The sequence below is a fragment of the Syngnathus floridae genome, chromosome 4 (assembly GCF_059516105.1).
Source record: "Syngnathus floridae isolate MCC-2025c chromosome 4, RoL_Sflo_1.0, whole genome shotgun sequence".
Classification (NCBI taxonomy): Eukaryota; Metazoa; Chordata; class Actinopteri; order Syngnathiformes; family Syngnathidae; genus Syngnathus; species Syngnathus floridae.
The window spans coordinates 3,126,731-3,150,882 of record NC_142416.1 but is presented as its reverse complement, the minus strand read 5'-3'; the positions used below and the strand labels follow the sequence as shown (position 1 = coordinate 3,150,882).

The 24,152-nt window shown below is 42.9% G+C and overlaps 2 protein-coding genes across 2 annotated transcripts in view; one reads left to right on the top strand and one right to left on the bottom strand.

The window, feature by feature from the left end:
- LOC148398584 (syntaxin-3-like) overlaps positions 1-24,152 on the top strand; it is an 87,174-nt gene that overhangs the window by 34,703 nt on the left and 28,319 nt on the right. The gene's annotated exons all lie outside the window — the stretch shown is intronic.
- Positions 6,121-7,736, bottom strand: LOC148398585 (uncharacterized). Its single transcript, XM_088372498.1, has 3 exons — positions 7,696-7,736; positions 6,542-6,788; positions 6,121-6,507 (listed from the first exon to the last, which is right to left on the bottom strand). Exons 1-3 carry the CDS (start codon positions 7,734-7,736, stop codon positions 6,121-6,123), a joined length of 675 nt encoding a protein of 224 aa, XP_088228624.1.

Here is a 24,152-nt window from a genome sequence, read left to right as displayed (position 1 = left end):
AAGCCATGACCGAGCCCCATCCACCGTCCCCGGACAGCCAGCCGGCCGAGCGCCGGCCCCCGACTTCTATCCACGGAGGTGAAAGAGAGCTCCGTAGAGTAGAACAGGTGGTGTGCGTAAAAGCCATAATAGTTTTTCAAACCTTCTGTGTGACTCCAAATCCTTCAATCCTTAAAACTCTTCGTCCTCCGTGTCACTTAGAAACAAAGCCGCTAATGATGCCGGTAGTACGTGGGGCCCTTCGACATCTGCTGACGTCACTTGAAATTCAAATTACAGTAATTCCTTGCTACATCGTGGTTCCACTTTTTTTTTTTTTTTGGGTAAATTTTTGAAAAAAATCACATATAAGTCGCTCCTATTATAAGTCGTCCCCTCCAAACTATGAAAAAACGCGACTTAAAGTCCGAAAATTACGATATAGTATATATATATATATATATACGTCTCTCTCTCTCTCTCTCTCTCTCTCTCTCTCTCTCTCTCTCTCTATATATATATATATATATATATATATATATATATATTATACTATATTATATTATAGATAGATAGATAGATAGATAGATAGATAGATTGATAGATAGATAGATAGATAGATAGATAGATAGATAGATAGATAGATAGATAGATAGATAGATAGATAGATAGATAGATAGATAGATAGATAGATAGATAGATAGATAGATATTGTAATGCGCCTCAGTCCGTCAAGGACGTTCAGACGGTTTGATCGCCGCTTTTATTGTCACAAAAAAAGCAGAAAAATACATTCAAACAGGAGTTGCTGGTGGCCAGAACTCACGCCCATGCGCCTCACACACCAACTGATTGCCAAGCTAACCAGCCCGCACAACCCACCCGCATGACGTCACTTCTCACTCCTGGCACCGCCCTCACACACCCAGATACAACAACAAAGGATACAGGACATTACACTATATATATACGTATATATATATATATATATATATATACATATATATATATATATACATAAAAAAAAAAATACTTTTCCTCACCCCCCGTGGGTGGTCTCTTTTTCCCTTCAAGCTCGGGTCCTCTACCAGAGGCCTGGGAGCTTGAGGGTTCTACGCAGTATCTTTGCTGTTCCTAGTACTGCACTTTTCTGGACTGAGATGTCAGATGTTTTTCCTGGGATCTGTTTCAGCCACTCCTCCAGTTTGGGGGTTACTGCCCCTAGTGCTCCAATGACCACAGGTACCACTGAAGTCTTAACTCTCCAGGTCTTCTCCAGCTCTTCTCTGAGCCCTTGATATTTCTCAAGTTTCTCATGTTCCTTTTTCCTAATGTTACCATCATTTGGGATGGCTATGTCAACCACAACGGCTTTCCTCTGCTCTTTGTCCACCACCACAATGTCCGGTTGGTTCGCCATTACCATTCTGTCTGTCTGGATCTGGAAGTCCCAGAGGATCTTGGCTTGGTCATTCTCTACCACCTTTGGAGGTGTTTCCCACTTGGATCTTGGGACTTCCAGTCCATACTCTGCACAGATGTTCCTGTACACGATTCCAGCTACTTGGTTATGGCGCTCCATGTATGCTTTACCTGCCAGCATCTTACACCCTGCAGTTATGTGCTGGATTGTCTCAGGACCTTCTTTGCACAATCTACACCTGGGGTCTTGTCTGGTGTGGTAGATTTGGGCCTCTATTGCTCTGGTGCTCAAGGCCTGTTCTTGTGCAGCCAGGATCAGTGCCTCTGTGCTGTCCTTCAGACCAGCTCTTTCTAGCCATTGGTAGGATTTCTGGATATCAGCTACTTCAGCTATGTTTCGGTGGTACATCCCATGTAGGGGCTTGTCCTCCCATGATGGTCCCTCCAGCACCTCATCTTCCTTTGATGCCCATTGTCTGAGACATTCACTGAGCACGTGATCCGTTGAGGCCTTATCCCTGATGTACTTATGGATCTTGGATGTTTCATCTTGGATAGTGGCTCTCACGCTCGCTAGTCCTCGGCCTCCTTCTTTACGGCTAGTGTACAGTCTCAGGGTGCTGGACTTGGGATGGAACCCTCCATGCATGGTTAGGAGCTTCCGTGTCTTGATATCTGTGGTCTGTATATCTTCCTTTGGCCACCGTATGATTCCTGCAGGGTATCTGATTACTGGTAGGGCGTAGCTGTTAATGGCTAGGGACTTGTTCTTGCCATTGAGCTGACTTCTTAGGACTTGCCTTACTCGATGGAGGTATTTGGCTGTGGCTGCTTTCCTTGTTTCCTCGTCAAGGTTGCCATTTGCCTGTGGAATTCCAAGGTATTTGTAGCTGTCCTCAATGTCTGCTATTGTTCCTTCTGGGAACATATATATATGTATATACGTATATATATATATATATATATGTGAAAGGAAAGGAAAGAAGGAAATATATATATATATATATATATATATATATATATATATATATGTATGTGAAAGGAAAGGAAAGAAAGTACAATATAGTTATATACTAGATCTGTGGAATAACGACAAGGCTGACGTCAGTTAAATGGGCCTGTGGAATATTTTGAAGTGCAAGCGCCGTCAGACGATCGATGGATATATATATATCTATATATATCTATATAGATACATAGATATATATATATATCCATCGATCGTATATATATATATATATATATATTATGGCATGCCGTTCAGGAAATTAATATTTGAATATATTGAATGAACCCTGAATATATAGAATGAACTTCGGAATATATTGAATGAACTTCGGATTATATTGAATGAACCTTGAATATATTGAATGAACTTCGGAATATATTGAATGAACTTCGGAATATATTGAATGAACTTCGGAATATATTGAATGAACCTTGAATATATTGAATGAACCTTGAATATATTGAATGAACTTCGGATTATATTGAATGAACCTTGAATACATTGAATGAACCTTGAATACCGTATTTGCCGGTGTATAAATCGACTCGGTGTATAAGTCGACCCCCTAAAATTCGACGGAAATTTACGATTTTATGATATATCCTTTGTATAAGTCGAGCTCAATTGTTGCATTATATTTAACTTCAAAATTTAATCAGAAATATGCGAAATATATTGACGAAATGTGTTCAAATTCCGGGAGGCCGTGCGCATGCGCAGTGGCTGGAAATAGCTCCCGCCGAGCGGATCGGCTGTTTATAAGCACCGCGGAGGAGATCGCGGAGCCTCATTCGACTTCCAGCGGCCGGCGAGCTAGCGCACGCCGCCCGGCACCACCGGGAGGCCGGAAATAGCTCCAAGCCGAGCGGATTGAAACTTTATAAGCACCGCGGAGGAGATCGCGGAGCCTCATTCGACGTCCAGTGGCCAGCGCACTCGCGCACGCCGCCTGGCACCACCGGGAGGCCGTGCGCACGCGCCAAGTGGCCGGAAATAGCTCCCGCCGAGCGGATCGGCTCTTTATAAGCACCGCGGAGGAGATCGCGGAGCCTCATTCGACTTCCAGCGGCCGGCGAGCTCGCGCACGCTTCCCGGCACATCCGGGAGGCCGTGCGCACGCGTCAAGTGGCCGAAAATAGCTCCCGCCGAGCGGATCGGCTGTTTATAAGCACCGCGGAGGAGATCGCGTTGCCTCATTCGACTTCCAGCGGCCGGCGAGCTTGCGCACGCCGCCCGGCACATCCGGGAGGCCGTGCGCACGCGCCAAGTGGCCGAAAATAGCTCCCGCCGAGCGGATCGGCACTTTATAAGCACCGCGGATGAAATCGCGGAGCCTCATTCGACTTCCAGCGGGCCGCGCACTCGCTCACGCCGCCCGGTTCAAATTTTCTAAGTGCCAACGGCTCTTGCACCATAAAGAGTCCGCCTCGGCTGGTTCCCCATGTCGGCCACCACAAGTGAAAATTCGGCCTCTTCCCCTGGAAGTCCGGCCAAGTTTGGCGAATATTTTCTAAGTGCCAACGACTCAACCGCCGTAAAGTGTCCGCCTCGGCTGGTTCCCCATGTCGGCCACCACAAGTGAAAATTCGGCCTCTTCCCCTGGAAATCCGGCCAAGTTTGGCGAATATTTTCTAAGTGCCAACGACTCAACCGCCGTAAAGTGTCCGCCTCGGCTGGTTCCTCCGGTCGGCCAGAACAAGTGAAAATTCGGCCTCTTCCCCTGGAAGTCTGGCCAAGTTTGGCGAATATTTTCTAAGTGCCAACGACATTCATTTAGACATGGCGATTGAATGTTTACGTACCGGTAGTTATTGTCGTTGCTTGACGCGCGATGACTCGCACATTCGCTCAATACCCAGTACTTCCCCCTAGCAGTCATCGTCGCTGTCTGGCTTTCGATGTCCGTTATTGAGGTGAGAATATTTGAAATTGTTGCTGAGGATGCGTGTTAATGCGACGAACGCTTTATAATGATTCAGTTTCGCGCTGTTTGATGAGCCTGACGGACGCACACCCACGCACAATGAGATGCATGAGAAACGGCCTTGGTTACCATCACATTTGAAGCGATGAATACGAAGTTAAATTTTATGACTCGGTGTATAAGTCGAGGTCGATTTTTTTCGGTCGATTTTGGATCGAAAAAGGTCGACCAATACACCGGCAAATACGGTATATTGAATGAAATTCAGAATATATTGAATGAACTTCGGAATATATTGAATGAACTTCGGAATATATTGAATGAATTTCGGAATATATTGAATGAAACTTGACTGAAGTCATCATTGCCGCCATCTTGTACATGCATTTTGTTGCTGCCGCAATTATGAACCAGTCAGCTCGCAATATCGTGTCAGCTATTCTTAGCATTGATGACATATTCAATGCACTGGCGAGTGCTTGTACCACCCAAAATCCCCTGGAGACACATGCCCAGCAATATCATGCTTTGGACGAAGAAGTCCAGGCTGCTTTTAATCGGGGCAGACCTGGGCGCACAACAGACCAGGCTTCTGTTAATTATAGCAACCTCAGCTTGCCATCGACCTCACAGCAGTGCCCCACAACACCCCCCCTGTACAATCTACGCCCGTTCACTAGAAAGGGCCCAAGACAGAAGAGGTAAGAATAGGTAGGGTTAATTTAAACCGCACGTTGAGCGGGGGGTCTGGTCCGTGAAAATATTGTCTGACATTAAACTGGTCCGTGGTGCAAAAAAGGTTGGGGACCGCTGCGTTATGGCACTGCGTTATGGCACTGCGCTCCAGCGCGGCACTTGTAGAGGTTAGAGAATGGAAAGCTGCAGCGGTTGCAGGGATTGCATGAACTAAAAGAGAAGCTGTTCATATAGATATCATTAGAATCACCCACAACCATGCAGGCTGAATATTTAATTTAGTATTGAACGCAGGCTATTTGATGGACGGCGACACATTGTCACGTTGCTCACACAGCGGACTGCGGACATACAGACAAATGTATGCGAGATTATGCCTGGCGGAGATTATTGCTATGTAACTAATATTTTGTTGCGCTGCTGTATTAATCACGCTATATAAGACAGATGTTGTCTATCAACCACAATATAGGCCTAACCTATTTGAATAAGCCTACAGTGTAAAATAACTTTACTGTTAACATTGTTTGAGTCTATACTGAATCATATATTTTTGTTTAATGTTTCTAAGATTTCAGTCACAAGGCAGTTCACGTTCTGTGACTCAGTCCTTTTTTAAGGAGGTAATTCTCCTGCCAGACGACAAAGCTACAAATGTACCAAGGCGTACCAAAAAAGCTTGGCTTTTTGAAAACGGCCACATCAAGTCTGCCTTGGAATTTGGCTGTGACTGGGATTCTGACAAAATCATGCAGGCAATAACAGAAGCCTTCCAGCCAGCTGTGGAGGGATGCAGGTAAGTTTTTGAATTATTTTGTCATATTTGTTCCTCTTTTCATTTGATATTTGCAAGAATATCATGGCATACTATACTATGGCAACTTCATTTTAAGTGCGTGTATGTATTGACAATAAGTCGTTTCCTTTTAATGTAGTGTGCTTTTTTAGCTTCAACAGAAGTGTGACAAAGTTGGTGTGAATTTCAATTTGTCCCCAGTTTAATTTTACCATATTACTGTTTCATGTACTGTGTTTTTCCTTCCCCTAGGTTACAAATCCTGGGAACAACTGAATTACTAATGCTAGTAGACTATCTCTCAAGTAGGTCACATGCTCTGACAAAAAGTTCAATTCCATGATTTCCATCATCAGTGAAGGGGTTGATGGGCCTTAACTCCACATCCCACTGGTGATCATAAGGGGGTTGCAAAGGCACACAATTGAGTGACCTTTGATCCTGAGGAAGTTGGAGCATTCCCATTGTCCACAGTTGCAGTGGGGACCGACTCGCCATTGTCCTCAAGCTGTGGTTGTTCCACTGGATCACAAACTCATCCACAGATCTGTTTATTCTAGGAAGATAAACATGTTGAAGAGCTGTAATGTGAAGAGGGTCAGTGCTGTCTAAAACTCTGACATATTCCATGAAGAGGAAAAGGTCTTTATAGTATGCTGACACAACCCTTCTGCCCACAGTCTTTCGACCTTTGATTATGCACACTACGTCCAACCATGAAACTTCCTCTGTTTGTTCCTCGATTTGCAATCATGAACCGTGCAACATCAATGTTCTCGCTACCAGCATCACCCCTGACATGGTGTGGCAGTCCAAATACATTCACCGCACCCTGGAAATGATGCAAGGCAGTCGATGCTCGGTTGTCTGTGCAACATCTCAGAAAAAAGCGACTGTAGCCATCAACTGCTCCATGATAGACAAATCCCCATGGATTTAATTTGTGGTTTGTGTCAATATGCCTGAAATAAGAAGAAATTTATTATTATTTCTGATTTTTGATATTGTTATTATTAATATTATTATCATTATTATTGTTGTTGTTGTTATTATTATGATTATTATTGTAATAGACAAGACTGGATGTACATAAAAATGTAACTTCATTGATTTTGCTGTAAGACTATTTGTACTTGGTAATAAAAATGTTCCAATCTCGGATGTAATGCGCCTCATGTACTAAGGCTACAAGTCCTCTGCTGCAGATGCAGTTCAACTCCTGCCTGCGACCCTTTGCTGCGCATTTTTGACCAGCTAGGAAAAAATAACTAATGTTAATCAAATTTACAAAACACATACCACACTTCATTTGGAGAAGAGACATTGTAGACATTGAATTGCCCTTCGTCCTCTCAAGGCTCGCCCCACTGGATCTACTGCCCTTAAACGCTCCCGTACCCGCCGACGCTGAACTCTGATTCCTCTCCCTCTCAAACTACCAGTGACATAGGTCTCTCCAGAACCGGGGGTTTGTCTGACAATATCAGCAATAAGACGATCTAGATCGTCATTTGTAATGTCAGTGAAACTCCCATAATCCACCAGACCGAGTTGAGTCCTGTAGTTGTACAGTGTTCGGATATTTACAGACAGCATCCGAGATATGGTGATCCAGCTAAACCCTCAATCTTGCATGTGAATCAGCTGAGCAGCTGGTATGATGTACCTTCAAAGAGAAAAAATAAAATAAAAACAAATGTGTTAATGTGTTTATTCACATGTGAATTAATTGTCTTATTCCTATAGCAAGTACCTTGCAGCCTATAATATTTTTTTATGTGATGATAAATAATAATAAGTTTGTAAGTAGATATTATTCTTGGGATCCATTATCCTACATCCCCATACACTTGTTTAAATATTACTTACCTCAGACTTCCTCTCTGAGATGCAGAATGTGCCCATGTCATGCGGTCGTCCATCAACTTCCAGCTGGACTGTTATTTCCGCCAACATCTCGTTTAGAGACTCGTAGAGTCGTTCAAGAAGGACGCATAATGTTCTTTCAGCAATGTTTTATTGAACATTATTACTCATAAGCACTATGAATGACGCAATAATGGAGATATGATCCTCAATGTGACGAGATACAGTCTCCAAACTGTTAGTGTCATTTGGAGTACAACCTGTAGCAAAAAAGTTTTACAGTTCAGTAAAGTACTGGAATATTTCAGCTGATGCCATTTTATTAAGCCAGCAAATTCTGAAGGCTACCACCTGACTTGACTTGGTTTTAGTAAAACTTCATTCAATATATTCCGAAGTGCAGTCAGTATATTCCGAAGTTCATTCAATATTTTCCGAAGTTCATTCAATATATTCACATTTCATTCAATATATTCCAAAGTTCATTCAATATATTCCGAATTTCATTCAATATATTCCGAAGTTCATTCAATATATTCTGAAGTTCATTCAGTATATTCAAGGTTCATTCAATATATTCAAGGTTCATTCAATATAATCCGAAGTTCATTCAATATATTCAAGGTTCATTCAATATATTCAAGGTTCATTCAATATAATCTGAAGTTCATTCAACATATTCCGAAGTTCATTCAATATATTCCGAAGTTCATTCAATATATTCAAGGTTCATTCAATATATTCCGAACTTCATTCAATATATTCCGAAGTTCATTCAATATATTCAAGGTTCATTCAATATATTCCGAAATTCATTCAATATATTATCAAGTTCATTCAATATATTCCGGAGTTCATTCAATATATTCAAGGTTCATTCAATATATTCCGAAGTTCATTCAATATATTCAAGGTTCATTCAATATATTCAAATATTAATTTCCTGAACGGCATGCCATAATATATTTTATATTTATATAATTTTTTATATATATATATATATATATATATATATATAAAAAAACTTTTCCTCACCCCCCGTGGGTGGTCTCTTTTTCCCTTCAAGCTCGGGTCCTCTACCAGAGGCCTGGGAGCTTGAGGGTTCTACGCAGTATCTTTGCTGTTCCTAGTACTGCACTTTTCTGGACTGAGATGTCAGATGTTTTTCCTGGGATCTGTTTCAGCCACTCCTCCAGTTTGGGGGTTACTGCCCCTAGTGCTCCAATGACCACAGGTACCACTGAAGTCTTAACTCTCCAGGTCTTCTCCAGCTCTTCTCTGAGCCCTTGATATTTCTCAAGTTTCTCATGTTCCTTTTTCCTAATGTTACCATCATTTGGGATGGCTATGTCAACCACAACGGCTTTCCTCTGCTCTTTATCCACCACCACAATGTCCGGTTGGTTCGCCATTACCATTCTGTCTGTCTGGATCTGGAAGTCCCAGAGGATCTTGGCTTGGTCATTCTCTACCACCTTTGGAGGTGTTTCCCACTTGGATCTTGGGACTTCCAGTCCATACTCTGCACAGATGTTCCTGTACACTATTCCAGCTACTTGGTTATGGCGCTCCATGTATGCTTTACCTGCCAGCATCTTACACCCTGCAGTTATGTGCTGGATTGTCTCAGGACCTTCTTTGCACAATCTACACCTGGGGTCTTGTCTGGTGTGGTAGATTTGGGCCTCTATTGCTCTGGTGCTCAAGGCCTGTTCTTGTGCAGCCAGGATCAGTGCCTCTGTGCTGTCCTTCAGACCAGCTCTTTCTAGCCATTGGTAGGATTTCTGGATATCAGCTACTTCAGCTATGTTTCGGTGGTACATCCCATGTAGGGGCTTGTCCTCCCATGATGGTCCCTCCAGCACCTCATCTTCCTTTGATGCCCATTGTCTGAGACATTCACTGAGCACGTGATCCGTTGGGGCCTTATCCCTGATGTACTTATGGATCTTGGATGTTTCATCTTGGATAGTGGCTCTCACGCTCGCTAGTCCTCGGCCTCCTTCTTTACGGCTAGTGTACAGTCTCAGGGTGCTGGCCTTGGGATGGAACCCTCCATGCATGGTTAGGAGCTTCCGTGTCATGATATCTGTGGTCTGTATATCTTCCTTTGGCCACCGTATGATTCCTGCAGGGTATCTGATTACTGGTAGGGCGTAGCTGTTAATGGCTAGGGACTTGTTCTTGCCGTTGAACTGACTTCTTAGGACTTGCCTTACTCGATGGAGGTATTTGGCTGTGGCTGCTTTCCTTGTTTCCTCGTCAAGGTTGCCATTTGCCTGTGGAATTCCAAGGTATTTGTAGCTGTCCTCAATGTCTGCCATTGTTCCTTCTGGGAGTGAGACCCCCTCTGTGTGGATTACCTTTCCTCTTTTAGTCACCATGCGGCCACATTTCTCAAGTCCGAATGACATTCCGATGTCAGAGCTGTAGATCCTGGTAGTGTGGATCAGGGAGTCAATGTCCCGCTCGTTCTTAGCGTACAGCTTTATGTCATCCATGTAGAGGAGGTGGCTGACGGTGGCCCCATTCCTGAGTTGGTATCCATAGCCCGTCTTGTTGATTATTTGGCTGAGGGGGTTCAGTCCTATACAGAACAGCATTGGGGACACAGCGTCTCCTTGGTATATACCACATTTGATGGTCACGTGTGCAAGTGGCTTGCCATTGGCTTCAAGTGTGGTTTTCCACTGTTTCATCGAGTTGGCGATGAAGGTTCTCAGAGTCCCATTGATGTTGTACAGCCTCAAGCATTCAGTGATCCAAGTATGTGGCATTGAGTCATATGCTTTCTTGTAATCAATCCAGGCAGTGCTCAGGTTGGTACGTCTAGTTCTGCAGTCTTGGGTGACTGTTCTATCCACCAGGAGTTGATGTTTTGCTCCTCTGGTATTTTTACCAATCCCTTTCTGAGCAGTGCTCATGTATTGATCCGTGTGCCTGCTGATCTTATCTGATATTATGCCCGACATCAGCTTCCATGTTGTGGAGAGGCAGGTGATTGGCCGGTAGTTGGATGGGACTGTACCCTTTGATGGATCCTTCTGGATCAGGATCGTACGCCCTTGGGTTAGCCATTCAGGGTGAGTCCCATCCCTTAGCAGCTGGTTCATTTGTGCTGCCAGTCGCTCATGGAGAGTTGTAAGTTTCTTGAGCCAGTAGCTGTGGATCATGTCAGGGCCTGGTGCTGTCCAGTTTTTCATTCCTGAGACTCTTCTCTGGATGTCTGCCACTGTGATGGTTACTGGGTTCTGTTCAGGGAGCTTGCTGTGGTCCTTTCTCAGAGCCACCAGCCACTGTGCATCCTTCTTATGTGATGCCTCCCGCTCCCATATATCCTTCCAGTACTGTTCAGTTTCCAGCCTTGGTGGGTCTGCTCTGCTATTATTCCCCTGCCACTGAGCGTACACTTTCGCTGGTTGTGTTGTGAACAACCTGTTTATTCGTCTGGCTTCATTCTCTCTTGTGTACCTCTTTAGGCGGCTGGCCAAGGCTTGGAGTCTTTGTTTGGCAGTTTCGAGTGCTTCAGGTATGGGCATCTGGCTGTATTTCTTGGGAACTTGCTTTTTCATTGCACCTTTCTGGGCCTCTGTCATTTGGCTCACTTCTCTCCGTGCTATCTTGATTTTGGCCTCCAGCCTTCTCTTCCATGGTGGGCACTGTTGTGGTCGCATATGGTCATTCTTCTTGTAGCCAAGCATTTCTAGGATCACTGCTGCTGAGGTGTATATCAGCTCATTGGTTTCAGTGATGGTAGCCGTAGGAATTGTTGTCAATGCTGCATTCACATCTTCTAGGAGACTTTCTGAGGGTACTTCACTTAGCCTCTGCAGTGTGTATCTAGGTTCCCGAGCATTCATTCTCACCGTGATCTTGTTCTTCAGGTCAGTTGCTGCCTCGTTCAGCTTGATTGTGCTTATTGGGGTTTCGTACCCAACCTCTGGACTTTTACATGGATTTAACTCGTCTCTGACCTGGTGCTCTGGTTGGCCTTCGCTATGGCATTTGTGTTGTATCTCATCAATCTCGAGGTGTGATAGCAGGTGCCGTTTATGGATATTGGAACATTGAGCTACTAGTTGCTTGGCCGATAGTGTTGACTGTGGGTATTGAAGTTGCCATTGTTCCCGCATTCTCCGCATGTAACCCCTCTCGCTCGGGTTGCTGGAGTAGTAGCATTCCAACAGATTCTTATTCTCGCATCTCGCCCATTTGTGTCTTGTTCCAGTAGCCCATTTTTCATCAGGGTGCTCTGGTTCCCTAGCGCCTGACGCAGACCTTGTTTGTCCGGGCGACGTCTGAGCCGGTATGTCTTTCGTTTCTTGTACTCTCGTTATCTCTGAGGTAGGCGGTATCGTTAAGGGTCTTGCCTAAGGACCCACACTGACTGTTGGTAAGGTAATCGCTCATTGCTCATATTGTGCCCCTGCCGGGAATCGAACCCGGGACTTCCGTTTGTAAGTCATGTCACTTACTGATTGAGCTAGTCAGCCGTATATATATATATATATATATATATATATATATATATATATATATATATATATATATATATATATATATATATATATATAGAAGACTTTATAAATATTTTTAAACACGTTATTGTATTTTTAAACATTTTAGTGTATCTTGAAACAATTTTTAAACAGCTTTAAAAAAAAAACTTGCTCAGCCCGTCTGCTTCAATGACACACAACGCGCGCTCATTGACCGGCTCGTCAGCTTGCCTTGTCGTCCTGCTCTGCGGTCATTCCAGCTCTCCTTGTCTCCTTTCAACTTTGTGTGAGCCCGCGTTGCATTTGGTTGTCCTGTCTCGTTTGTGTCAAAAGAAAATGCAAATCAGGGATGCTGCCGATTATACTGACGGGACGGAGTGGAAGAGTGGATACGAAGCATGACTGCATGCTGGAGGCTGAGATAAAGCATGGTTAGATCTGCTCTTACAATTCCAAGCCAATTAGCGGCAAGGATCATGTTTCCATTGGTCTTGCCTCCTCTACCGGCCAACAGTGTTAGAGATTTGCTCACTCCAACTTATTTTGCAAGAACCATGTTAGAGATTTGCTCACTCCAACTTATTTTGCAAGAACCACACGGGAGACAAGTAAGTCCTTTTTGACACCTGCAGGTGGAGAGTTCACTCACTCCAGAATGAAGTCTGAACCCTTGTTCCTGCGAGGGGATATTTATTAAGAGAAACAGAGTGGGGGTTGAGAGTGGGCAAATGGCCGAAGCCCCTGGCTGATCAAAGCACAGAGTGGGGGACAGAGTAGACAAATGGTCGAAGCCCCTGGCTGATCAAAGCACAGCAGGGGGTCCTTCACGATGTTGTGTGAACAAAACACTTTGGTTGCTTCCTCTGCAGCTAGTCAATCAGTTCAAAAGATCTTAGCACTTTGTTCTACTACTTTTGTTAAGACAGGACAAGCGAGTTTAATTATTACAGGTTACATTCCAACATAATCATAGGATCAAACTAACCAGAAAACCCCAACAAACCACACGGGAGACAAGTAAGTCCTTTTAGACACCTGCAGGTGGAGAGTCCATTCGTCACTGTGCGTACAGCGATGTTCGAGTAGAGCTCTGAACTCTCCTTCCTGCAAGAGGATATTTATTAAGAGAAACCGAGTGGGGGTATGAGTGGGCTGAATAGAAAGCCCTTGTCCTCTAGTCTAAACATCTCAGGGGATGTTTTACGATCTTGTGATAAGGAGGACAAGGTAAGGTATTTATTACCTGTTGCATTCCAACATAATCCTATGATAAAGATAACATGGAAAACCCTAACATCTCCCTCCTGTTTTATCATATGATTATGCTACCCCAAACAACAAAGACAAGTAAGAAAAAAACATATATATGTGTATAATGAAGAAAGAAGAATAGGAAAAACAAAAAACAACAAACAATGATAGCAACACTTTCCAGTGAAGACGAGGCATTACCTTAATACCCCAGATCAAACTTAGATCAAACTGTGTAAGCAAAAAACCTGCTGGCCAGATGTTATTAGCAGGAAAATTCTTACACGGCCCCTCTGCCTTAGGCGACCAGAATGCTATCAAATAAAAAACAGAAAGAAAAACACAGTACATCATTGTATCCATCACTTGCGAAGCATATTTGATGGTCAAATCAACAAGTTTCCGTAAAACATGCTCAACAGAACAGCATCTACGCAATCCACGTCTCATTATCATTATCACATCTGTCACGTCTAAGAAGTTGTATATGTGCTCGTGTTTTCGTCAGCTGATGATGTTCTAGTCTGTAGGTGAGGTCTGTCACACACACTGGCGCACACACTCGTGTCCAGTTGGCAGGCAGCATCGGACAACTCTTGTGATCACAAAACCACGATCCGTTCTGAACAGGCACGTGCACTCATAGGATGCAGGTGAGGCAGTGCCTCTGAACATCTGGATGAAGTAGGTCCCGTCCGATGGTGCAGCCATGTTGGTAGTAGAGCCCTTACACCTTGAAAACGGCCCTCTCATCCTGGCACACAGCGGTGATGTCCAAAGCTCCCATCCAGTTTCCTCCTGGAGAGCAGTCGTCGTTGTTAGAGATTTGTTCACTCAAACAATATCTTGCAAGAACCACACGGAGACAAGTAAGTCCTTTTTGACACCTGCAGGTGGAGAGTTCACTCACTCCAGAATGAAGTCTGAACCCTTGTTCCTGCGAGGGGATATTTATTAAGAGAAACAGAGTGGGGGTTGAGAGTGGGCAAATGGCCGAAGCCCCTGGCTGATCAAAGCACAGCAGGGGGTCCTTCACGATGTTGTGTGAACAAAACACTTTGGTTGCTTCCTCTGCAGCTAGTCAATCAGTTCAAAAGATCTTAGCACTTTGTTCTACTACTTTTGTTAAGACAGGACAAGCGAGTTTAATTATTACAGGTTACATTCCAACATAATCATAGGATAAAACTAACCAGAAAACCCTAACATCTCCCTCCTGATTTATCATATGATTATGTCACCCCAAACAACAAAGACAAGCAAGAAAAAAACAACATATATATATATATATATGTATAATGAAGAAAGAAGAATAGGAAAAATAAAAACAACAAACAATGATAGCAACACCTTCCAGTGAAGATGAGGCATTACCTTAATACCCCAGATCAAACTTATTGTGTAAGCGAAAAACCTACTGGCCAGATGTTATTAGCAGGAAAATTCTTACACGGTCCCTTTGGCCTAGGCGACCAGAATGCTATCAATAATAATAAAAAAAATAAAAAGAAAAACACAGAACAGCATCTACGCAATCCACGTCTCAGTATCATTATCACATCTGTCACGCCTAAGAAGATGTATATGTGCTCGCGTTTTCGTCAGCTGATGATGTTCTAGTCTGTAGGTGTGTTCCGTCACACACACTGGCGCACACGCTCGTGTCCAGTTGGCGGGCAGCATCGGATAAACTTTGTGACCACAAAGCCACCAGCCATTCTGTATGAAGTATGTTCCGTTCGATGGTGTAGCCATGTTGGTTGGAGAGCCCTTACACCTTGAAAACAGCTCTCTCATCCTGGCACACAGCGGCGATGTCCAAAGCTCCCATCCAGTTCCCTCCTGGAGAGCAGTCGTCGTTAATGCATTTGTGGGTCCTGCAACCTTGGATGTGTAGTCAGCAAGACTTGGAATGGTCCCTCCTGTCGTGGCTGGCCCAGTTCCTTCTTTTGATGACTTTGATGTAGACCCAGTCTCCTGGATTGATGGGGTTGTCGACCTGTGAGGAGGAAAGATCAAGCGGCAGTAAATTTGTCTTTGACACAGTTTGAGCGTCCTGATCATATAATCTGCCAAGGACTGCTCTTTATCTGTTGCTTGCAACTCTCGTAGTCAATTGTAGTGCCCATTTAACTGGTAAATAGGAGTGTTTGCGGGAAGAGTTTGAACACCTCCTAATGATTCCCTTTAACCAAAAACTATTTATGACAGGGGCGTTCCCATTTATTGCCTCCTGGTTTAAAAGAGATTGTCTTACCCATGCCTTCTTTCTCCTCACACGCTCGCACCCACACAGGGTGTGAACACACACACACACACACACACACACACACACAGAACACACAGACAAATAGATTCTAATCCATCGCTCATGTAGCTTCTTTTGATAGAATCTCCTATTGGTAACTGTATAGCAGACGTTTGAGCATATAATCCCATACTCTGCTCTCTCGCTTCTACTTTTTTCCTGTCGGTGCAGTCGTATGTGGCCCCTATTGCAGTCATTGTCTTGTTAACTGTCGCCGTGTGACTCCTATGCATGATTGTGTGAATGTCAAAAATTGAACGTACCTAACTTTCTGACCATCCAACCTCCACTGTGGTACAAAAAACCTTACTATTGTATTGAGTAGGTACATTGAGCAACCTAGCTTCTTCCTGACTGCCAAATGTCCTGTTCTAAAATTTATATAACTCGACCTCTACGTCTTAAGCTTGATGAGCCAAAATATCAGATCTTGCTCTTGTTTCCTACCGTTTTTAGCCTATTTGTTGTATCCAAATCCGTTCAATCTCTGGTTATAATGCTTTTCTCTGTAGCCCTACGTATTTTTCAAATTTTTATTTATTTATTTATCAAATCTCCTCAGTTCTGTCAAACTCAGTGCACAATGAACCTCCCTTCCACTTTGAACCAAGCTTCACCAAATTTGGTAACGCCGTAGCAAGGAGTGCGATTTGGTTGTCGGACGCTCCAAGTCCATATCTTTTTGCTGCACTTCACCCTCTCAAGTTGGTGTTCTTTTGTTGTTGCTTCAGAGCGACCCCATCCATCACTCTTGAATGAGTCCATTGTTCAAATGAGTCAATTTTCATCATTGTGAGTTCCTCCGCTTTTCACTGTCTTTTCTCGTCCCCGAGGATGTTGTCTGTCCTCCGGAGTGTACTTGTCGCCCTCCAAGCACAACAGCAGTCTTTTCTTGTCCTTCGCCAAAGGTCAAAGGTGCTTCAGAGCCAGGCACCATTTTGTAGTTGTTCACGGCTGCAGGTGAAGTCTCGGATTGGGTTTCAGGGACCCTGACACTGAGAATGACAGGCTGGGACATCAAACTTGTAAGACTATCTCCAAATGTAGCTGCTTCCATCAATTTGCTGGTAACGTTTGTTTACCAAACTTCAAATTCTTCTAATAACAGCGGTCTCGTTTTTATATCGTAAATCCTGCAACTCATCCTATTTTTGAGCTACATTTTATCTATTGTTCCAATTTAATCGGACAGTATGTTGTCTTCAGTATCATTATTGAAAATCAACTCATCGAGGTCTGCTTTCCACATCAAGCCCTGATCTGTATGTCTTGACCTCTCACATGTTATTGTCATGCTTGCTCAAAAATGTGACTTCGAGTATGGTGCTGTGAATTCTCAATCTCCCCAATGAAATTGGATCCCACCTCGTAGTTCTTATCGTTCTCATGTTCCTGTTAGCCTGCAATTGTCCAAATCAAAAATGTTTTCTTTTAACTGTCTTTCTTTTGAACCTCTAAATCTCTCGTGTTGCGAACCTATCTACACCAGAACAAAAAAAATTTACCACAGTATAACACCAAATGTATTCGAAAATTCATTGTCATAAAGTGTTGTATTCTTACTATCTTCCACTATCTGTCCTACTCACTCCCTCCTTTTGAGGCTTGGCAACGCCCATGCCTCACACCTTGACAAACTTTATGGGAGAATGCGGTCCTAACGACATACGATTCCATCATCATTTAATCTGACTTTCTTTCCAAAACGCTTCTCAATTTCTCAGTTCACACATCTTCTACATGTGTTACTGGTTCTCCAGTTTTTTCTCTAGTTAATTATCAATCCAAAAGCTACGTGTTTCTTTCTAACATTCAACCTGCTCAAAATCACTCTTTCATCAAAGTCGCTCTACTAATTTTCTATAGTAGTCGCCAACGACTTCAACCATTCAACCTTTCATTCAAGCAATCATTCATCAATGCTCATCATATGCATCTCACACAGTCTCCAAAAAGGAGTCATACTATCACATTCATCCAAGCTCACCACACAGCATTCATATATCATTTTCAACTCAGGTTTCCTGGTAGAACAATCCACCAGTCCAAAAAAAACTTAACTAAAACAAACAACTGGCAAATTAATCTGAATTTTTTTTCTTTGTTTTTAAATTTGAAGAACTCAATCTCTCAGATTTAGCTTGCATTTAGAAGTTTGTATAATTTTATAACACAACCAATCAATTATTCCTATTAAATGTAGCATTGCAAAATCTTAAATTCACAATTTAGCTTCTTCCAATTCCTGAAAGCATGTTCTGTCGTTTTTTTTTTTTTTTTTTTTTTTTTTTTTTTTTTTCTTTCTTCATCGAATTTCTCATGTGAGCTCGACACTTAACATGCACTAGTGTGGATTAGTTTCTGCTCGCAAACAGATTTCTCTCTTTTCCTCTCATTTTTATCTGTCAAAATTGTTTCTGTTCTGCGGTGTAAATTGAATAGACAACAGTCTAGCAAATTTCTTTATACTAAAAGTTTAGCCAATCTTCATCAATTTGGGACTTTAACTTTAACACATACGCACACACATGCACAGCTCTCGCGTGCAGAAGGTAGGTTCCAGCAACAATGATTCGTCACAGGCTGGCCATTTCCTGTGGTCGATCATGAGCTGGTCCCTCCCATGCACACGAGGACAGCACATTCTAATTTTATTTATTTATCTTCTAGAAGCAAGTTGCATTTCTTTACCACTTGATTTGCATATTTTAACTTTAGTGTAACACAAATTGAGCTCTAGTCATTTGTAATTTGGGCATACAAACAGCATTGTCATACTTCTTGGATGGACAAGACTTCTAATAATCTAAAAAAAAAATTCTAATAATCTGACAATGACATGTTTCTCTGTCATATGGGCATCTATTCTTTCTTTCTCTGTATGAGCATAAGCGGTCAAAGAGGAGGAAGCTTGTCATGCTAAAAATTTGGCTTTTCCTCTGCCCCTTCCTGCACCCTTTGATTGATATTGCTTTGCAGAACGACACACTCTTGCAAAGTGTCCTCGTTTCCCACAGTTCCAACAGTTGTCAGTATCTTGTGGGGGTTTTGAATTATATGGCGGCCTGCGACCTTGTTGGCCTCTACCTCTTCCTCTGCCTTGCTGGGACCCTTGGAAGAAGACTGTTGTATCTTCATCTAGTTCATCATCATCATTATCTAGATGAAATACATCAGAACTTTTGCCTTTTTTTATCACTTTTTCAGCATGTCTGGCCCATTGCATAGTTGTTGTCACACTTGCAACGTCCACTTCCACCAAATGTTTCTTCACCCAGTTGCCTATTTCAGGGCGGAAATTAGTGAGGAGCGCGTTTTTAAGCTGTTGTTGATAAGCACTCTCAGCTGTATCATTGAATGGGATGCCACTATGCACCCTGAATTCTTTTTCAAATCTCAAACGAAAATCATCAGTATCTTCCCCAGGCTTCTGTTTTATTCCTGCCAAATGACCATAATTCGCTCGTCTTTGAAATATAGTTCGCACTCTTTGCACAAGACCATTCCATTGTGCTGCATACTCCCCTCCCAATTGATTTTCCTCAATGGGATAGGGAAAAGGCCCTTGATTATTTCTACCTGTATAATTTCCTCTAACCTTCGCCCAGTCTTTTCCCAAGGAGGACATTGCAGCTTCTCCTGCCTCATGTCCATTCAGTCTATAGGAATGTATAATTCCAGCCATGTCCTCTGCCCATTTATCTGGGTCTTCAGCAACAGGGATAACCCCTTCAACTGCTTTTCTTGCCTCTTCCAAAGTCCATGGTCGGAAAACATATGTATGTGGGAGTTGGCCTTCCCCTACATTAGGGTTTGGCACCTGTATCATTGGGCATACATCAACCTTGTCTAAATTTTGAGAAAATCTAGCAGCAGTGGTCAAACTCCTTGTTTGTACAGGACTTCTACTAACGTGACCCTGACTTCCTTTGCTGTTATATGGGGGGGGATGCAGGTTTGTTAAGCTTGGATACAAGTTTTGCGTACGAGCGGAAGGCCCCTCTTGCTCCTCTGCTCGAGCTGCCCCTTCAGCGTCGGCTGGAGCCGCGGCCGCAGCAGTGCGCCTGCGCACTGTGGCCTCATTGTCTTCCGGCCTGACAAACATAGTCTCAGCCTCATCACCTTTCATCTTTCTATCTTTTGTCTTTTGGATTTGTTCTCTTCTCTCTTGTGAAGCTTTTAACCAGATTTTAGCACAATCCAATTCTCTCTCTTTTCTTTTCTTTTTCAGCCCATTTTTCTTTTTATCCACACTCTCTTCCAAAACATCAACTACTATCTTCCACACTTCAACTCTCAACTTCCCTTCTACTCCATATTTTTTCTTCCACTTCGGCATATATTGCATACAATTAATAAATCTACTCGCCATGTACTTCTCATCTCCGTCAAGAGGTAGAGATTTACCGTTTTTATTTCCCATCTTAATTCTAGTAGTTTTAGGTTATATAATTTCTTTTTCTCAAAAATATTATTATTATTATTACTTATTTATTTCTTTTATGTCTTTGAGGATCCTCAATGCAGGTTTAAATTGACCTTTCAACAAATTACTAGCCTGTATTATTGCCGTGGATCAATGCTAGAACTGCTATTTAGTCAATTTATCCTACCAGTCACACACTCAATCACACAAACGCCAGCGCTTTTTTAGGCCTCATGGCTCGGACAAACCAAAGCCGTATCTCATAGCTCGGACAAACCAAAGCCGTATCTCATAGCTCGGATAAACCAAAGCCGTATCTCATAGCTCGGATACACCAAAGCCGTATCTCATAGCTCGGACAAACCAAAGCCGTATCTCATAGCTCGGATAAACCAAAGCCGTATCTCTCGTGCACACAACTTAAGGCCTTTAACTTACTTGTTCCCTTGGTTCGTTGCACTGCCGGGTCCCGTCAATCCACCTCTGTCAGACGAAGGCAGACCTAAGATGCTGGCCCAGCGAAGAATTCTCTTCCCAGGACTTTCTTCTCCAGGTCCTCCTAATGGACACTGGCTTGTCGACAATGCAGCACGTCCTCCTTCGTCAGCCAGATAGCGGGTATGAGGGTCCCGGGTTTCGGCACCAAAATGTTAGAGATTTGTTCACTCAAACAATATCTTGCAAGAACCACACGGAGACAAGTAAGTCCTTTTTGACACCTGCAGGTGGAGAGTTCACTCACTCCAGAATGAAGTCTGAACCCTTGTTCCTGCGAGGGGATATTTATTAAGAGAAACAGAGTGGGGGTTGAGAGTGGGCAAATGGCCGAAGCCCCTGGCTGATCAAAGCACAGCAGGGGGTCCTTCACGATGTTGTGTGAACAAAACACTTTGGTTGCTTCCTCTGCAGCTAGTCAATCAGTTCAAAAGATCTTAGCACTTTGTTCTACTACTTTTGTTAAGACAGGACAAGCGAGTTTAATTATTACAGGTTATATTCCAACATAATCATAGGATAAAACTAACCAGAAAACCCTAACAGTCGTTAATGCATTTGTGGGTCCTGCGACCTTGGATGCAACATGTGTAATTCACTCCAGCTGGTCTCTCCGTGTAGGCCACCTGTGGTATTGTTCATCCTCCAACAGTCACATTGAGATTTGCCCAGAAGTGTTCATCATAGGCACCGTCTGCAAGTCCAGAGTGGGATGGGTCGGCATCACTGATTGTGACTGCTCGGCGTTGATATCCAACTCCTCCCATGGATGCCATACGTTTCGCTTCAGTGACATTCATTGCTCTGGCCTCCAAGCGACCTAGTGTGGAGGAAGAGGGGAGTTTCGAACACATAACACCCCTCCTGTCGTGGCTGGGCCAGTTCCTTCTTTTGATGACCTCGATGTAGACCCAGTCTCCTGGATTGATGGGGTTGTCGACCTGTGAGGAGGAAAGATCAAGCGGCAGTAAATTTGTCTTTGACATAGTTTGAGCGTCCTGATCATATAATCTGCCAAGGACTGCTCTTCATCTGTTGTTTGCAACTCTCGTAGTCAATTGTCATGCCCATTTAACTGGCAAATAGGAGTGTTTGCGGGAAGAGTTTGAACACCTCCTAATGATTCCCTTTAACCAAAAACTATTTATGACAGGGGCGTTCCCATTTATTGCCTCCTGGTTTAAAAAAAAATGGTCTTACCCATGCCTTCTTTCTCCTCACACGCTCGCACACACACACACACACACACACACACACACACACACACACACACACACACACACACACACACACACACACATCTGCACGCACGCATACACAAAACGGCATACAAAGTTCAGACGAATGACAACAGACTGTCACAATTTTACAGAGATTACGCACAAACACAGAACACACAGACAAAGGGATTCTAATCCATCTCTCATGTAGCTTCTTTTGATAGAATCTCCTATCGGTAACTGTATAGCAGACGTTTTAGCATATGCTCTCTCGCTTCTACTTTTTCATGTCGGTGCAGTCGTAGGTGGCCCCTATTGCAGTCATTGTCTTGTTAACTGTCGCCTTGTGACTCCTATGCATGATTGTGTGAATGTCAAAAATTGAACGTACCTAACTTTCTGACCATCCAACCTCCACTGTGGTACAAAAAACCTTATTATTGTATTGAGTAGGTACATTGAGCAACCTAGCTTCCTCCTGACTGGCAAATGTCCTGTTCTAAAATTTATATAACTTGACCTCTACGTCTTAAGCTTGATGAGCCAAAATATCAGATCTTGCTCTTGTTTCCTACCGTTTTAGCCTATTTGTTTTATCCAAATCCGTTCAATCTCTGGTTATAATGTTTTTCTCTGTAGCCCTACGTATTTTTCAATTTTATATTTATTTATTTATCAAATCTCCTCAGTTCTGTCAAACTCAGTGCACAATGAACCTCCCTTCCACTTTGAATCAAGCTTCACCAAATTTGGGAACGCCGTAGCAAGGAGTGCGATTTGGTTGTCGGACACTCCAAGTCCATATCTTTTTGCCGCACTTCACCCTCTCAAGTTGGTGTTCTTTTGTTGTTGCTTCAAAGCGACCCCATCCATCACTCTTGAATGAGTCCATTGTTCAAATGAGTCAGTTTTCATCATTGTGAGTTCCTCCGCTTTTCATTGTCTTTTCTCGTCCCCGAGGATGTTGTCTGTCCTCCGGAGTGTACTTGTCCCCCTCCAAGCACAACAGCAGTCTTTTCTTGTCCTTCGCCAAAGGTCAAAGGTGCTTCAGAGCCAGGCACCATTTTGTTGTTGTTCACGGCTGCAGGCGAAGTCTCGGATTGGGTTTCAGGGACCCTGACACTGAGAATGACAGGCTGGGACATCAAACTTGTAAGACTATCTCCAAATGTAGCTGCTTCCATCAATTTGCTGGTAACGTTTGTTTACCAAACTTCAAATTTTTCTAATAACAGCGGTCTCGTTTTTATATCGTAAATCCTGCAACTCATCCTATTTTTCAGCTACATTTTATCTATAGTTCCAAATTAATCGGACAGTATGTTGTCTTCAGTATCATTATTGAAAATCAACTCATCGAGGTCTGCGTTCCACATCAAGCCCTGATTTGTATGTCTATACCTCTCACATGTTATTGTCATGCTTGCTCAAAAATGTGACTTCGAGTATGGTGCTGTGAATTCTCAATCTCCCCAATGAAATTGGATCCCACCTCGTAGTTCTTATCGTTCTCATGTTCCTGTTAGCCTGCAATTGTCCAAATCAAAAATGTTTTCTTTTAACTGTCTTTCTTTTGAACCTCTAAATCTCTCGTGTTGCTAACCTATCTACACCAGAACAAAAAATGTACCACAGTATAACACCAAATGTATTCGAAAATTCATTGTCATAAAGTGTTGTATTATTACTATCTTCCACTATCTGTCCTACTCACTCCCTCCTTTTGAGGCTTGGCAACGCCCATGCCTCACACCTTGACAAACTTTTTGGGAGAATGCGTTCTTTACTACATACGATTCCATCATCATTCAATTTGACTTTCTTTCCAAAACGCTTCTCAATTTCTCTGTTCACACATCTTCTACATGTGTTACTGGTTCTCCAGTTTTTTTTCTAGTTAATTATCAATCCAAAAGCTACGTGTTTCTTTCTAACATTCAACCTGCTCAAAATCACTCTTTCATCAAAGTCGCCCTAATAATTTCCCATAGTAGTCGCCAACGACTTCAACCATTCAACAGGCAATCATTCATCAATGCTCATCATATCACACAGTCTCCAAAAAGGAGTCATACTATCACATTGGTCCCAATTCATCCAAGCTCACCACACAACATTCATATTTCATTTTCAACTCAGGTTCCCTGGTAGAACAATCCACCAATTAAAAAAAAACTTAACTAAGACAAACAACTGGCAAATTAATCTGAATTTTTTCTTTGTTTTTAAATTTGAAGAACTCAAACTCTCAGATTTAGCTT

Coding starts and splice junctions, on each gene's coding strand:
- LOC148398585 (XM_088372498.1), bottom strand. CDS start 7,736: ATGACATGGGCACATTCTGCATCTCAGAGAGGAAGTCTGAG. Junction 6,789..7,695: donor TCTCAGAGAGGAAGTCTGAG/GTAAGTAATATT, acceptor TTCTTATTTCAG/GCATATTGACACAAACCACA. Junction 6,508..6,541: donor CAAACAGAGGAAGTTTCATG/GTTGGACGTAGT, acceptor AAAGGTCGAAAG/ACTGTGGGCAGAAGGGTTGT.